The sequence below is a fragment of the Nicotiana tomentosiformis genome, chromosome 4 (genome assembly GCF_000390325.3).
Source record: "Nicotiana tomentosiformis chromosome 4, ASM39032v3, whole genome shotgun sequence".
Taxonomy (NCBI): domain Eukaryota; kingdom Viridiplantae; phylum Streptophyta; class Magnoliopsida; order Solanales; family Solanaceae; genus Nicotiana; species Nicotiana tomentosiformis.
In genome coordinates this window covers 113,824,122-113,841,184 of record NC_090815.1, presented here as the reverse complement: position 1 = coordinate 113,841,184, position 17,063 = coordinate 113,824,122, and the positions used below count along the sequence as shown (strand labels likewise).

The 17,063-nt window shown below is 38.1% G+C and overlaps 1 protein-coding gene across 1 annotated transcript; it reads left to right on the top strand.

The window, feature by feature from the left end:
• The first annotated feature begins 645 nt into the window (after positions 1 to 645).
• LOC104106946 (protein SOB FIVE-LIKE 5-like) lies at positions 646 to 2,450 on the top strand. The gene is made up of 4 exons (XM_009615608.4): positions 646 to 1,155; positions 1,253 to 1,321; positions 1,418 to 1,493; positions 2,080 to 2,450. Exons 1-4 carry the CDS (start codon positions 784 to 786, stop codon positions 2,106 to 2,108), a joined length of 546 nt encoding a protein of 181 aa, XP_009613903.1. The 5' UTR covers positions 646 to 783; the 3' UTR covers positions 2,109 to 2,450.
• Positions 2,451 to 17,063: the final 14,613 nt, after the last annotated feature.

The following is a 17,063-nucleotide window of genomic DNA, read 5'->3' as shown; positions in this document are numbered from 1 at the left end:
GGAGTGTGGTACAACAACAACAACAATTACCCAACAGAATCTCACAAGTGAGGTATGAGAAAAATAGAGTGAACCCATGTCTTACCCCTACCCTGAAAAATTATAGAAGTTGTTTAGAGTCTCGGCTCAAAACAGATAAAAATTGGAGTGTGGTAACAACAACAACTCAATGAAATCTTAAAAGCGGGGTATTGAAAGAATAGTGAGAGAATAATATGTACACAGATCTTACTCATACTCTGAAAAAATATAAAGGTTGTTTCGATAAATTCTCGGCTCAAAACAGATAAAAATTGGAGTGTGGTAATTGGTAGTAATAATAAGCACAAAATGCAAGGGGAATGGTTGGTATTTGCTGGCTGGCTGTTGCACAAATATTGTTGAACATATGATTTTCTTGCAATCACCATGTTGTACCAAATATCAATTGCAAGTGGCCAAAAAACTCATTCTCTCTCTCTCTCCCCCCTCCCCTACCCCATGACTAAGCCAACTGGCAAGTTTTGATCCTTCACAAAATTGAGAAAAAAAATAAGTCCAAAGGATAAAGCAAAGGACAAAGCTAGTCTACTATTGAGTGTGCTAAGTTTGGTTTTATATACCTTACTCTTCTTCTCTTCCCACTTATAAATACAGAACCAATAAACAGAATCCAACCCATATTAATCTTTACTCCTTCCTCTATTAATAATCAAACCTTCATATTTTTTTCCTCTACTTTCAAGAAACACCAAGTGTACTTAGCCAACAATTAAGGTGCATTTTCACTTTTTTTTTTTAAGTATGAATATATCAGCTTCTGAATGTAGTAGTGGATGTGAATCTGGTTGGACAATGTACTTAGATCAACTCTCAAATTCTGAAGATCAATATAACAGAAGAAATATTGATTATGGCATATATGGTAAGAGTAAAACAGAATATGTGGATGAATATCAAGAAGATGAAGATATGTCAATGGTTTCTGATGCTTCTTCTGGTCCACCACATTTTCAAGAAGAATATTGCTTTGATCAAAATGGATACATTTTCTATCCTTCAGCTTCTGAAAACACAAAGCCAAAAGAGAAAAGGAATATAAAAGAGCAAAAGGTCAAAAAACAGAATCTTTATCTTGATGATACTGCTAGTTCTCCATTCTCTAGTTTCCCTAAGGTATGTTCAGTCCAACCCCAACTTTATTTTATAATCTTAAAATATGAAATATGTTAGTATTTTTTTCACTTTGATATATACCCTTTTTGTATTACAGGATAACAGAGAATATAATGATAGAACTTCCGTGGAGATGGTAGCTGACTTCTCTGAAACACATTCTAAGGTTACTTTTTTTAATTGTCATTCTTGGATTAATTTTTCTGATGTCTTTTTTATTTAAGTATAGAATTGACAATGAGAATTGTGTTATTCCTTTCAGGGTAAATCTGTTTTAGGGAAGCACTTTGATTTCTTGAAAACATCTGTGAGTGGAAGAACTTCATCAGAAAAACCTAGTGAGTAAATAATTTTCTTTTTAACTGATGCTAAAATAATGGAGCAAAGGGGCTGGTTTGTTCTTGATAGAATAACAACTACCCCATAATTACAAACAAGTCGGAGTCGGCCATATGAATTCTTATTATTTATATTGTTTCGTTTAAGCCGATATCAATCGAGTATTATAAATGTTAGTTTCTCTTGCGCTGGAAGTTCTCTATATTATCTACTGAAATATAAGTTTCTCACATCAGTGGCGGAGGTAGAGTGTCACGATCGGACTCGGCCGAACCCAGTAACTTTAATTTGAACCATGTGTTTGTCCTACAAAATCCATTGAATATGTATAAATGATTATTTTAAAACACAGTAACTTTTAACGATTAGAATCCCAAACCCATAAGCTTGAAATCTTGGCTTCGCCTATGTCTGACATGATTAAAAGACTCTTAGTAAAAATTAGAACTAAATTAAATGTACTAACATGACTAAGCTTAGTCCCAACAAATTAGTATTGTCTATATTTTTTTTTCTGATTTTGTGCCATATTTTACTTTAGATGTCATTCAAAAATTAATTTGTTTGGCTTTGTGTTTTTGGCAGGTGGTTTGAAAGGAAGGAAGAGGCAATAAGAATTGGCAAAGAGTATATTTTCTGTGTCTGCAGCTGCAATTGAAGAGAGAAAAGAAGATTGTTGTTTGAGGGATGAATAGGGAGCATAAAAAGGGAAAAAAGGCTTTAGATTTCTGAGGATCTTGTTTTTATCCTACTTTCTCCCCTTTCTTTTTAATTTTTTATTAATCCTCCTTCCAGTTATTGTTCCTGTCTATGTAGTGGGAAACAACTTTAAAACATAAATGTCAAAAAAGAAGAGAGAAAACTGTCTTTATTTTATTTCTCTCTCTCCCACACCAAACACAATTCAGGAGATATATAATAACAATAATATTAAGTCCAATGTTCTTCACTTCAAAGTAGTTCTTTCCATTTTTTGCAGCATTACACTATCTCATACTCTCTTATTCTTCAACAGTTAATTTAACTTTAAAAATGTGTAACAACGAATCTCCCAACAAAATTAATAAATGGAATGGAATTATATTCAAATCTCTCTGTAACGACCTTATTTGTTCTGATATTTTTTTATTGTTATAGTGAAGTACTTATTTGTTCACTATAAAACTTGGCTTTTATAGTGAATGACTGTAACATAAAGATGTTATAGAGAGATCTGATTGTATTATATAATCTGATTTTAGATAATGTGACAAAAATACAATTTATAGAAATAATAAATTGTTGTAACAATGTAACTGTGAGAATTGCCAGCCTAGCTAGCTGATTGAGTTGGTTCAATCTGGTAATGTAATATACTCAAAACTAGAACAAGACATTGTGAATAATGAAGATTGATCCCTTTCAAGTTTCATTTTCTACCAAAAAGGCACAACCCCACCTAGTTCTATGACAGCTATCTACTAAAAATATGATCCATGTATAATATTGAGGGTGCAATTATTGTTTTTTTTTTAACCTCCCAAAATCTTTGATTCTAAGAATTGCCACCCATATCTTGGAGCATGTCGTAGATTTCAAGAAAAAGACAAGACCTCCAGCTATGTATCCTGAGTGCTGACAATTTCCCTTCTTGGTACACTAATAATTGTTATAATAATAAATGCATACAGTAAAATTTCAACAAGTTTGAAATTATTGATGAGGATATTATGTTGGAGTAGTATTCAAATTAGAATGAAAGAATTAATGGAAGGTTGTTAAAGCAGGAAATAATGCAATTTATAACATTTACTATTCTTTTCTTTCAATAATTATTGATCCTCTTGTTAAAGGATATAGATATTCTACGTGTGTTCTATCTTCATCCAACAAAATGTACTTGTTACACAATTGCCACATGTTCAATACATAACAAAAACCATAAATGAGAAAGACCAGATGTCACCTTTCATATGTAGGTAGATATTCTTGCAGTTTGCATGTGATTGAAGGTGCCCTTTGTCTCTGCTAATTTAATGTGCAGCTTAGGTTTGTAAAATAATATTATGTAAAACCCTAATAGCATGCTTTAGTATACTTTTATATACCTCAAAACTCTATAATAAAGTGATAGTTGTGGTTTTTATTATTATTATTAAATGATCGAATATATCTCAGGAAAGTCATATCAAAACTTGACTTATTTGGTCATCCACTAGATGAAAAAAAACATAATAAGAGTTTAATTTAATATATAATAATGTTTTATATTATTGTTTCGATCATATTCCTCAAAAAGTAAATCCCCCTTTGGAGTTGAAAGATAACTTTTTACTAATTATCAACTAGTAGAATTAATTAATAACCTGCAAAATAAGCAAACAACCTGTTATGATAAATTAAATTACACTAATAATATAAAATATTGTTGGTGTATATCAAATAAATCCGTATAATTATTATTTCCTGTCAACTTGAGTTGAGTTATAGTTGGACGAAATACAATGTCAATAAAGGGTGAGTTAGAGCTATGTCAATTTTTGTTATATATATAATGAATTTTGAACTTATATATTGTCTTTTTTATGTAGAATGAACATATCAATTAGCAATAATTGTGGAGAGGTTGCATGCTTGCATAGTTAAATTAGATGAGGAGTAGCTGTCAGCTTGATTTCAATAATAGAACTTGTGGTGCAGATTCTTTATTGCCAAAATTTTGTTGTTTTCTTTATTAACTTGTTCCGTTTTAAGTCAAAAGCTTTCCTTAGATGCTGACACAAATGTTTGTACATATTATGTTAAAAAAGAAATAATAAGAGGAAAAAGCAATAGAGTTAGGCCTTGCGATTGCTTACACACAATTTGTTATTATAGAAGTAGTCAATAATTCGTGCGCACACGTGCACGTACATAGCATAGACTCATGCAAATGTTTGAATCTTTTTAAGGATAACTACTACTTTTTCATATCAAAACAATGATTTTCACCAATCTCAATTAATAAGCACTATAACTTAGTAAATGAACATGTGAAATTGAAAATGAGGAAGACACATAGAAATAGATTGGACAATAAAAAAATATTAAAGCAGGCTAAACGATATGCCCTCTATCGAAACCAGTGGCGGAATTACATTTATTCAGGAGGACACCTGTGATATTACTTCCCAAAAAATTATAGTAATATATATGTACAATAACAAGCAAGTGGAATCTCATGATCTGGGAAGAATAGTGTGCGCATACCTTATCCTTACTCCGGGAAAGTAAAGAAGTTATTTCCGATAAATTTTCGGGTCACGAAGATGGAAAGAGAGAGTGGAACAGTAACATCAAAAGAAGTCAGAAAGATAACACCAGTAACATAATAATAAGAAAATAGAAAAATACAGTCTGGTGTACTAAGCTCCCGCTATGCGCGGGGTCCGGGAAAGGGTCAGACCATAAGGATCTATTGTACACAATTTTACCATATATTTCTGCAAGAGGTTGTTTCTACGACTCGAACCCGAAAAAATAGAAAGAAAAGCAATAACCAGAAAAAATTATACTATATATGTAATTAGGTAAAAATTTTAATTACTTATATATATTAGTATATATTAAATTTACTTGATTTTTTGGATGTTTACTTTTTAAAATATTGCTTTCCTTAGTGAAAATTTTGATTGGGCCAAACATCAAAACCATTAGTAAGTGTTTAGAAGATAAGCTTGAGGAAGAACAAATAAGTAAGAATATTTTATACTCCTAAGCAAAATATGGACAAGAGACTTCTACCCCTACCCCATCCGCACTTTAGGGCGGATTTTGATATTACCTTGGAGGCATCTTGTCAATATGCTTTTTAATCAATATCTGTTCGAGAAAAAAGGGCAATCTGGTATATTAAGATTTTGCTATGGAGGATCAAGCAAAGACCGGATTATAAGAGTTCATTGCACGCAATTTTATCTTGCCTATATCTACATGGGGAAAAGTTCTAACAATTTCTTAACAATGAAAAAACGTTTTAATTATTTCTTGGTGATGCAAAAATTTCTACATATCACTTAAATAGTAATTTTCTTGGGTAAAAAATGGTAATTCTAGTTTCAACGCAAGGGTGTAGACTATCAACTGAAAACCTAATAGAGATGGAAGATAAATAGTGGGAGTAAGTTAAATTACACTGAATGTCCAAAAACTTTTACACCACTATTGAACAAAGTATGGACCTTTTACTGTATTATATAAGAAAGATAATTAATCTAGCTTATGTGCTCTCAAAAAATCTGGTATAAGTCCCTATAGTAGCATTTTTAGCCATTTCTTATGCCTATATCTTTTTATTTGTTAAATGTCATATTTGAGTACTTTTTAAAAGGAATCAAAATTAAACTTCCATACTCCACAGATAGGAGATACAAAATGGATTAAAATCCAAGAATGTTTGAGGGTTACCTTAAACAAGAGTTGCTAATAATCAAAGTTTCGAATGTTTAACATCAAATCAAGAAAAGGAGAGGACAAAGCAGTAAGGAGGGGTGGAATAATGTTGTCAACTTGAACAGTGTTTGGAGCCATGAAAGAAGAGCACCAGGTTAATAATATGGTTGGTCCTAAACTTGCAAAGTGAAAGTGACAATTGGGACCCCATTCATGTGCTATTGATTATTATTACAAACCTCATTTCCTCCCACATTTTTTATAGTAAAAGGAAAAATATATCTCAATTTTCCCACTTCCTAATTTGCCTATATTCACCACTGTAAAATAACACTTGTAATAATAATGTTACGTTGATCTCCCTTTCATTACCATGTTTTTCTTCTTCTATTACCAACTTCGAAATTGTCTGCTCATAATACTATGAAAGTGTCGATTATAACATGACGTTATGATTTAATGACTCGATATGAAAGATGACCAGCTCTCTGATAACTATGCTAACCCCTCTTCCACCACACGAGTGGGTTAACTTTGCTTGGTAGGGAGATTGTGAACACGAAAACTAATAAAGAAAAATGAATTTATTTTACATGTAGAGACTTAAGACTCGTAAATTGTAGTATTTATTTTCTGTATATGCTTTAGGTGTCCAAAAATATATTTTTCTATCATGTTATTGTTTTCTTTCTTCTCTTTTTGGTTTCTCTTAGGTCAGGAAGGCAAGAAAAATGTTTTAGACAATTCAGAAATAGGACAGTCTGGAATGAAAGACAATTATAGGCAGACCCAGAGATCTGGAACCAGAAATCTTCTAAAAGTATACCCAAAATTAAGGCTTTTACATGACAAGACACCTAAAAATCTAGTATCCTCAACAGTAATTAGAAAATGATAGTTTGGATTAGTCTTCTTTTTCTGCATCTGGACACCCAAAATTCAAAGCAAAACAGACCGATCATATTCTCCACAATCAGCATCTTGCAAGCTGAAACCAATGTTCATGTAATCTCCCTTACTCGGGCTCTCCAAAAATGCGTTTTTTATGAATGTGAACAACATAGCCTATAATTCCCCCTATATTTTCTTCTCTATGTTCAATTTGGAGGAAAATTCAAAATTTTAGGAGGCTGAAGACACTGCATACCTCTACACTAGACTATTTAACATCCTATATTCCATTCCATTTCCTCTCAACCAAGCTATTCTAAGCCTCCCCAGCTCTCACTTTCAATGGTTTCACGAGGGATAGGTAACGTTATTAGACTTCTCTATGATGTTGGTTGTTCAAGCCATGAGTGCATTGTGACATTGAGTCGGTTTTTGAGGTTAGGATTGTTGTGAGCATGTTGTCTTTGTTCGAATATGTTTAAAGAAGGGCATAAGAAAAGGGAAGTGTGTTGATGCATAGTCTAGAGCCTAATTGTAGCAAATAACCACGGTCATAGGTGCAGTGTGCTTTGAACGATAAGAGTTTAATTTTGTTTCGTCTACTATATGATGGTTTGTTCGAGGACGAACAAAGGTTTAAGTGTGGGGTAGTGATGTTTGGCATATTTCGATATGTGTTAATGTTACTTTACCCATGCTTTAACCACTTTTTGATGTTATTTAATCTTTAAAACACCCAACATGGTGTAATTATTGGTTTGATGACTAATTAAGTTATGTGTGACGATTTAAGGTGTTCGGAGTGCAAAATATGAAGAAAAGGTGGTTTAGCTAGAGGAAGAAGGGTTGGATGCGTCGCATCCAACCTAGGAAAACATCATCCTGCATGCAACCTTAGCAGTGAAGTTGTGCCATCGCGTCCACCATCGCATGCGAAGCTGAGAAATAGAGGACAAGGTGGATGCGTCGCATCCGCCTTCGCAGGCAAAAATTGAAATGGAGGACAAGGTGGATGCGTCGCATCCACCTTAGCATCAATCCCTGAAGCCGAATTGGACTAGGAATGGGAGAGCTTTGGCCCACGACTTTTGTACGCAATATATAAGCTAAAAACGCCTCTTTTAGGTTATCTAACATATTGGGAATAGGGAAAAAGCCAGGAAAAAGCTGTGAAGGCCGGAATTCATCAAGTTTCATCTTTCTCCCACCAAACTTAGTAATTTTTATGTTTCTTTGTATGATTTGTTGTTTGGCTACCATGTCTATGTGGAGCTAAACTTCACGTTCTAGGGTTGTGGTTCTTTCATGACTATTGTTATTCGGATATTGATTTTGACTTCTTGAGTTATCATATTAGTTTATTTATTCAATCTTGCGCTTAATTATTTAATTGCTTGATCACCAATTGAATATTATCTACGAATCTAGAATTGAACTCGAAAGTGGGAATTCTATATTGCATATAGGATTGAGTAGGGCAAGTTCTTGAACTCGGGCATCGGGGAACGGATTCGTGGTTAGGATAGACATATACCTAATTGCCTTGCTTGGTTGATTTACAGGAATTATAAATGCGTTCTTGTTGATTCTAACTCCATAGACATATAGGCGTTAGGTTAGCTTGAATAGGCGAGTAAGAACTCGACAGATTCTTATGAGCAACATTAACCCTGTCAACCAATAAGCTAGATAAATTAGTCGGTCAATTCAATTGAAGAATACAATAGGATTGTTAGATAGACCATAACCCTAGATCGTTTTCATTACATTGATATCATTAAAATCTGCTCTTTCTCTGTTCAAAGTCTATTATTTATATTTTTCTTATTTAATTAGTTGGAATAAAATATTTTTAGATTTAATTCTTGTTTAGATAATTAAGATAGGCTAATTTAGTTAATAGTTAATCATAAGTCCTCGTGGGTTCGACATCCGACTTTGAGTCACTTTATTACTTGACGACCGCGTATACTTGCGTGAGTGTGTTTGGTCGCAACAAGTTTTTGGCGCCGTTGCCGGGGACTTAGAAATTAGCTACGTGACTAAGTTAAGCTTTTATTAGATATTTGTTTTCAAGTTTTAATTTTCAGTTTGCCTGGTTTGTGTCAACGCAGGGTTTACTCTCGAATGCAGAGGAGTAGAAGTGCAAACAACCTCATTCCTCTTGATCCAGAAATCGAACGAACATTACATAGAGTGAGAAGGGAACACGAAGCTAGAACGAGAATAGAAAGAGATTTGGACATCGCAATCCAACCACAGCCAATAGATATGGCAGGCAATGAAGAGCGTCCGGTAATCGAAGCCGCAAGGCCCAATCTTGCGAATATGACTCAGGCTATTGTGAAGCCTGATATCACTGGGCATTTTGAACTCAAACAGTACATGGTACAGCTGATTCAGTCCACAGGACAATATGTGGGTCTATCTCATGAGGACCCGCAGAGGCATATTCAGAACTTCTTGGAAATCACGGACACTTACAATTATCTGAACGTCTCCAAGGACTATGTCAGGCTGACACTATTCCCTTTTTCACTGTTGGGGGAAGCTAAAGAATGGTTGCAAAAGGAGCCCGCGAACTCTATCCACACTTGGGATGATCTAGCAAGGAAATTCCTGATCAAGTTTTTCCCAACTAAGAAGACAAAGTCGTTGAGGAGCCAAATTCTTGGGTTCCAACAACGGGATGGCGAGACACTTCGTCAAGCTTGGGAAAGATACAAGAAACTACTCAGAGACTGCCCGCATCATTGTCAAACTGACGAGGTATTGGGTCACACTTTTGTTGATGGGTTAGATGAAGCATCAAAGATGAATCTTGACTCAGCTTGTGGGGGTAGTTGCATGGCAAGACCGTATAGTGAAATACAACTCCTGCTAAATAATTTCACTGCTAATGACCATAATTGGCAAGGAGAGGGGGATTCACGAAGGGTAATTAAACAGAAGGCCGCCGGTTTGATTGAGCTTGATGACTTTTCCGCCATGAGAGCCGATATAGCAAAATTGGCAAATCAGATGAATAGAATGACAACACAACAAATGCAACATGTACAGCAGATGTCTATTTGTTGCGAACTATGCGGAGACAGTCATATGATTGACATGTGCCCCACGAATCCTGAATCTATATACTATGTGGGACAACAAAACAGAGGTCCTATGAATCAACATGCGCAATATGGGAACACTTACAACCCAAACTGGAGGAATCATCCTAACTTCTCATGGGGCGGAAGTCAACAGAATCAGTATAGGCCTCAAGGGAATTTTACTCAACCTCAGAAGCCACCCCAACAAATGGAAGAAAGTACGAATGACTTGCTGAAAAAGTTGTTACTAGACAATCAACAGCTCAGGACCGATTTCAGAAATCTTGAGAGGCAAATGGGGCAGTTAGCAGCAAACCAAAATACTAGACCTACAGGCTCACTTCCCAGTGATACAGAGAAGAACCCTCAAATTAATGCAGTTACACTTAGAAACGGGAGGGAACTAGAGGAAGCGCCAAGGAAGATAAAAGAAAAACCTATACCTGGGGGGGAGTTGACACCTAAGGCAACACAAGAGTCAAAGGAAGATGATGCAAGTTCAGAGCGAATGGAGGTTACAAGACCACCACCACCTTTCCCCCAAAGATTGCAGAAAAGGAATGACGATCGCATGTTTCAACAAATTTCTCTCCATGTTGAGTCAGGTTCAATTAAATATTCCATTAGTGGATGTACTTCGTGAAATTCCAAAGTACGCTAAGTACATAAAAGACATAGTGGCTCATAAGAGGAAATTGACTGAGTTCGAGACGGTTGCACTTACTGAGGAGTGCACATCAAGGGTCCAAAACAAGCTTCCCCAAAAGCTTAAGGACCCTGGCAGCTTCACTATTCCAGTACAAATCGGTAATATTAACGTGGGACGTGCTCTGTGTGATTTGGGTGCAAGCATAAATCTGATGCCGTTATCCTTGTTTAAGCAATTAGGTCTGGGAGCTCCGAGACCAACCACCGTGATGTTGCAATTAGCTGATAGGTCCATAGCCTACCCTGAAGGAGTGATTGAAGATGTGCTGCTGCAAATTGGAAAATTCATCTTCCCAGCTGACTTCATTATTCTAGACTTCGAGGCTGATGAACAAGTTCCAATCATATTGGGACGACCTCTCTTGGCTACTGGCGATGCAATAATTAAAGTGAGAGAAGGGAAAATGATTATGAGAGTGGACAACGAGGAGGCAGTCTTCAATGTCTACAAAGCAATCCAACTCCCCCGCCACTATGAGGAGCTCTCTATGATATCTGTGGTGGAGGTGGATGAGAAACTTCTTAACACGAGTGTATATCTAGGCGACTGTTTAGAAAAAGCAATCATGCTATTTGATAGCTTGGAGATGGATGATGAGGTTGAGGAGATAAAGGGAATCCTAGATACATCATGTGGTTACATGCAAGGAATAATCCCGTTTGAGCCCCTGAATAGGCCAAGTGGCCCCCCACCAAAGCCGTCAATTGAAAAAGCTCCAAATTTGGAACTTAAACCCCTACCCCCTCACCTTCAATATGCTTATTTGGGAAGTTCTGACACTTTACCTGTTATTATTTCTGCTCACTTGTCTAAATTACAGGAAGAAAAGCTATTAAGGGTGCTACGTGAGCACAAGCGAGCAATTGGGTGGACAATGTCTGACATTAAAGGCATTAGTCCAGCTTTCTGCATGCACAAAATCCTCATGGAGGACGGACACAAGCCGAGTGTAGAACACCAACGCCGACTAAATCCAATCATGAAAGAAGTGGTAAGGAAAGAAGTGATTAAGTGGCTTGATGCAGGTATTGTATTTCCAATCTCTGATAGTAAATGGGTAAGCCCCGTTCAATGTGTGCCGAAGAAAGGGGGGATAACCGTAGTAGTTAATGAAAATAATGACTTAATTCCGACAAGAACTGTAACTGGATGGAGAATTTGCATAGATTACAGAAAACTAAACAATGCCACCCGGAAAGACCACTTTCCCCTGCCTTTTATTGACCAAATGCTTGATAGATTAGCTGGCCAGGAATACTACTGTTTCCTGGACGGTTATTCGGGGTATAATCAGATTGCTATAGCCCCAGAAGACCAAGAGAAAACTACATTTACATGTCCTTATGGCACGTATGCGTTCAAGAGAATGCCCTTCGGTCTTTGTAATGCACCTGCGACTTTTCAAAGGTGTATGATGGCTATTTTCACTGACATGGTTGAAAGATATGTAGAAGTATTCATGGACGATTTTTCTGTGTTTGGATGTTCTTTTGATAGTTGTTTGATGAACCTTGATAAAGTGCTAGCTAGGTGTGAAGAGACGAACTTGGTGCTAAACTGGGAAAAGTGCCATTTCATGGTACGTGAAGGTATAGTTTTGGGGCACAAGGTTTCAAAAGATGGTCTACAGGTGGATAAAGCAAAGGTGGAGACGATCGAAAAATTGCCCCCGCCGACATCCATAAAAGGCATTCGCAGTTTCTTGGGTCATGCAGGTTTTTATCGTCGTTTCATTAAAGATTTTTCGAAAATTTCTTCCCCTTTGTGCAGGCTTCTAGAGAAAGACGTTACCTTCAAGTTTGATAATGCATGTCTGAAAGCATTTGAGGAGCTGAAGGGAAGATTGGTGACTGCACCAATTATCATTGGCCCCGATTGGGCACAACCATTTGAGTTGATGTGCGATGCAAGTGACATAGCAATTGGAGCGGTGTTGGGGCAAAGGAGGGATAAAATCTTTCACTCCATTTATTATGCAAGCAAAACTATGAATCCAGCTCAGATGAATTATACAGTGACTGAAAAGGAGTTGCTTGCAGTGGTGTGGGCGTTTGACAAGTTCAGATCCTATCTAGTGGGAACCAAAGTCATCGTCTACACAGATCATTCAGCTATCAGATACCTATTTGAAAAGAAAGACGCCAAGCCGAGGCTGATTCGTTGGGTCCTCCTCTTGCAAGAATTTGACTTAGAGATCCGAGATCGAAAAGGGACAGAAAATCAAGTGGCCGATCATTTATCCAGATTAGAGAGCCGGAACCATGTAGCTGAAGGAGGGTCAATTAAAGAAACATTTCCGGATGAGCAAATATTGGCAATCACCTCAGGTGAAGCCCCATGGTATGCAGATTATGTGAATTTTATCGCAAGTGGGGTAACGCCACTAGAGTGGACAGCTGACAATAGAAGAAGATTCCTACATGATGTAAGGTTCTACGTGTGGGATGAGCCATTCCTATATAGGCAGTGTGCAGATCAGTTGGTGAGAAGGTGTGTTCCTGAGGAAGAGATGAAGGCTATACTACATGACTGCCATGCGTCACCATATGGAGGTCATCACGGCGGGGATAGAACCGCCCAAAAAGTGCTACAATCAGGTTTTTATTGGCCAAAATTGTTTAAGGATGCACATGCCTTCGTTAAAAATTGTGATAGATGCCAAAGAACTGGAACTATCACGAGGAAGCACGAGATGCCCTTGCAAAATATACTGGCGGTAGAACTTTTTGATGTTTGGGGGATTGATTTTATGGGACCATTCCCATATTCTAACGGACACAGATACATCTTGGTGGCGGTCGACTATGTTTCTAAGTGGGTAGAGGCCATAGCTCTTCCTACTAACGACGCAAAAGTTGTGGTAGGCTTTGTAAAGAAGCACATCTTCACACGTTTTGGGACCCCAAGAGTGTTGATAAGCGACGGGGGAACTCACTTTTGTAACAAACTGCTGAATAATATTCTTGCAAAATACGGAGTCAAGCACAAAGTTTCCACTGCCTATCATCCCCAAACGAGTGGTCAAGTAGAAGTTTCCAACAGAGAGGTCAAGCAGATTTTGGAAAAGACAGTAAGTATGAATAGAAAGGACTGGGCCGGGAAGCTGGATGACGCATTATGGGCATATCGCACTGCGTACAAGACCCCAATAGGCACTTCTCCGTACAGGTTGGTTTATGGGAAGGCCTGCCATCTGCCCGTCGAGCTTGAACACAAAGCTTATTGGGCGATTAAAAAGCTAAATATGGAGATGGACTTGGCCGGTGAAAAGAGATTGCTACAACTCGACGAGCTTGATGAGTTTCGATTGCATGCGTATGAAAATGCCAAATTGTATAAAGAGAAGACAAAAAGATGGCATGATAAGCATATCCAACATCGTGAGTTTGAACCAGGTCAACAAATTCTACTGTTTAATTCAAGGCTAAAGCTTTTTCCAGGAAAGCTTAAATCTCGATGGTCGGGTCCGTTTGAAGTGGTTAGTGTGAAACCTCATGGTGCGATAGAATTGTGTGAAAAGGGGTCCAATACGACATTCTTGGTAAATGGCCAAAGAGTAAAACACTATTGGGGTGGTGACATTGCACGTCACAAGACCACAATGGACTTAGTGGAGGCATGAAGAACATGTTGCGTCGTGCCGCGACGTTAAATCAGGCGCTTCTTGGGAGGCCACCCAAGTTAGTTAGTTTTTTTCTCCCTTTCTTTTCGTAGGACATAGATTTTATTCAAGAAAACGAGGCGGATGCGTCGCGTCCCCCTCAGCAAAAAAAAAAAATTGACGGGCCAATTGCTCAAGGCAGTGAAGTCTGCCTATCGCGCCCGTATCGCGTCCGAAAATTTTTTGAAGGAAAACGAGGCGGATGCGTCGCGTCCCCCTCAGCAAAAAAATTGACGGGCCAATTGCTCAAGGCAGTGAAGTCTGCCTATCGCGCCCGTATCGCGTCCGAAAATTTTTGAAGGAAGACAAGGGGATGCGTCGCGTCAAAGCTCGCACGCACAGGTAAGTAATATATATTTTAACACATCTTAAGATAACCTATTCGAACAAAAACGTTTCTTGCGACGCATCCACTCGTCTCGTTTTGGCGACGCCTACGAACGCAGAACAGAATTCTCTCATCGAAATTGTATCGCAATAAGATCAAATTGCAGGTACTTAGATTCGTAAAATGACAGCAGCGAGTAAACCATCCAAGCAACAAGACAAAGATGGTAACAAACAACCGCCCAAAAAGCCTACCGGAAGGGCAGCGGGCGGTCCAAATCCACAGAAAAAGAGGAAGCGGACGGAGAAGGAAATGGAACTGCTGCCTAGGCAGTTAAAGTGATGATTCAGAGCAAGAGGAGGAGGAAACATTGGTCCGGAGGACAGTGAAGAAGGGTATTACACCAAGCAAAGGAATAGAGATACGAGAGCCTGTGACATACCAAAGAAAAGCTTCGAGAATGAGTGCTCCAACTGATAAAGGGAAGGAGAAGATTACTACAGAATCTGAATCCGATTCCGATTCGGACAATGACCACCTACAGATCAACATGAGTGATGAAGACGAAGGTGAACCCATAGACCGAGTTGATTGGGAGAAATACTTTGTTAATGAGAAGGCATTCCGAGCCTATAAGAAGATATTGGTTTCAAAGAAGTACATTCCGGAAAAGCCGATAAACATCGGACCACTTAAGACAAAGTACTCAGAGTTTCTCCAGTCAATTCGAGAGGTGCAAAAATGGGGACCCATTCTGAAAGGTCATGGCAAAGCCAACCTCACCATTGTTAGAGAGCTCTACGCCAATTGGCGTCACGCACGGGGAAACATTGTGCGAGTAAGAGGGATAGATATTAATGTGTCAGCTGAAGCTCTGAATAACTTCTTAAGGGTGCCACACACACTCACTGACAGGTTTGACGACATATGCAAAACACCAGATTATGCACACATTAAGTCTGTCCTATGCCCTACCAGGAAGGATGCAGAATGGAAGCATGGGAGTATGGAGTACCACTCTATAGCAAAGGAATTCATGAGTGCGTTAGCACGTGTGGCTCTAAATTTCATTTGTAACCGACTGCTGCCATGCCAACATAAAACTGATGTCCCTCGTTACCGCGCACTCGTATTATATGCTTTATTAGAGGGGATACCACTCAACTTCGGAGCCATCATGCATGATCAAATGCAGCGAACCAGGATGAATTACAAGTGGAGGCTGTTCTTTGCTAATACCCTAACGGTTTTTTTAACAGAGAGGGGAGTACTATGGGACAAGGAGAATGATGACATTGAGGCTAAAGCTCCAGGACCATATGATGTCACTCATGTTCTAGAGCCGAACAAGGGAAGGTCTTCTAAGCTCACCGTCCAACAATTATTTGAGCATATGCAAGCAGATATGCAAGAGAACAGGGCTGAGCTGATAGCGACTCGTGTCGAGTTGAGTGCCACCAGGGATGAGTTGAGACAGACTCGTGCGGATCTAAGCCGAGTTCAGACCGAGCAGGCCACGATGATGAAGGAGATATCATTACTCCTCAGAGCTCTGGTTCAATGTGCAGGTACAGACATCTCCCAGCTGATTGCATCATCCACTGCCGGACCATCCACTCCTGTTCCTCCCATAGTCACCGAGGCTCCACTCAACAGGCCTATTGAGGTCGCTGTAACACCTGATACAGAATCAGCACCAGTTGTTGATGATAGGAATGCTATGGATGCAGATGCTCCTCCACCTTGACTTCAGGGAGTCCTTCTCACCCTACTTTACCTTGTTTGTGTGCGTTGGGGACAACGCACAATCCTAAGTGTGGGGTGGGGGTGATTTATGTTTGATGTATGGATGAATGTACTAATATATTCACTGGATTAATGACATAAAATAGCAGTAAATTCATCTATATGGAGTAACTATCAGTTTATCTATCAGTTTATCATTAGTTTATTTATTCAAAAAAAAAAAAATAAAAAAAAAAAAAAAATATATATATATATATATATATATATAGTATCTTTGTAGATAGTAATAATCCCCTGTGGTTTTTCTTTGTGCCTCGGTTCTTTTCCATGGGATGTAGTTTGAACCGGGTAATTTTGTTTTCTTTTTAGAGTAGAGTAGGAATGTAGGGAATAAAAGGAGGAAGAATGATGAACCTAGGTGACCTTGACTTGGTTGATACTGGCATATTTAAGCTTTTACATATGTAATATCTTCCCTTCTCACTCTGAAATTATTGATGATGCCTTGTTAAAACGGATAGCATGTTTTGTTGCAGCCTATTTCTCATTTTTCTTGACTTGTGTTCACTTTGCGCTTAATGCTTAATATCTCGTTGCTCCGTGAATACTTGCATTGTTTGAGAGTCGGAATGTGACCGTCCTTAGCGAGTCATGTGCCATGTGTGGTGAGGTTTTTGTGTAGTCCATGTAATGTACTTGTGTCTAGAACTTGCCCGGTATGTGAGTTGA

Bases quoted from the DNA above. Each gene is read 5' to 3' on its own strand.
- LOC104106946 (XM_009615608.4), top strand. From the start codon at position 784: ATGAATATATCAGCTTCTGAATGTAGTAGTGGATGTGAATCTGGTTGG. The intron at 1,322-1,417 runs GTTACTTTTTTT...TATTCCTTTCAG, and splicing joins TCTCTGAAACACATTCTAAG to GGTAAATCTGTTTTAGGGAA. The intron at 1,494-2,079 runs GTGAGTAAATAA...TGTTTTTGGCAG, and splicing joins AACTTCATCAGAAAAACCTA to GTGGTTTGAAAGGAAGGAAG.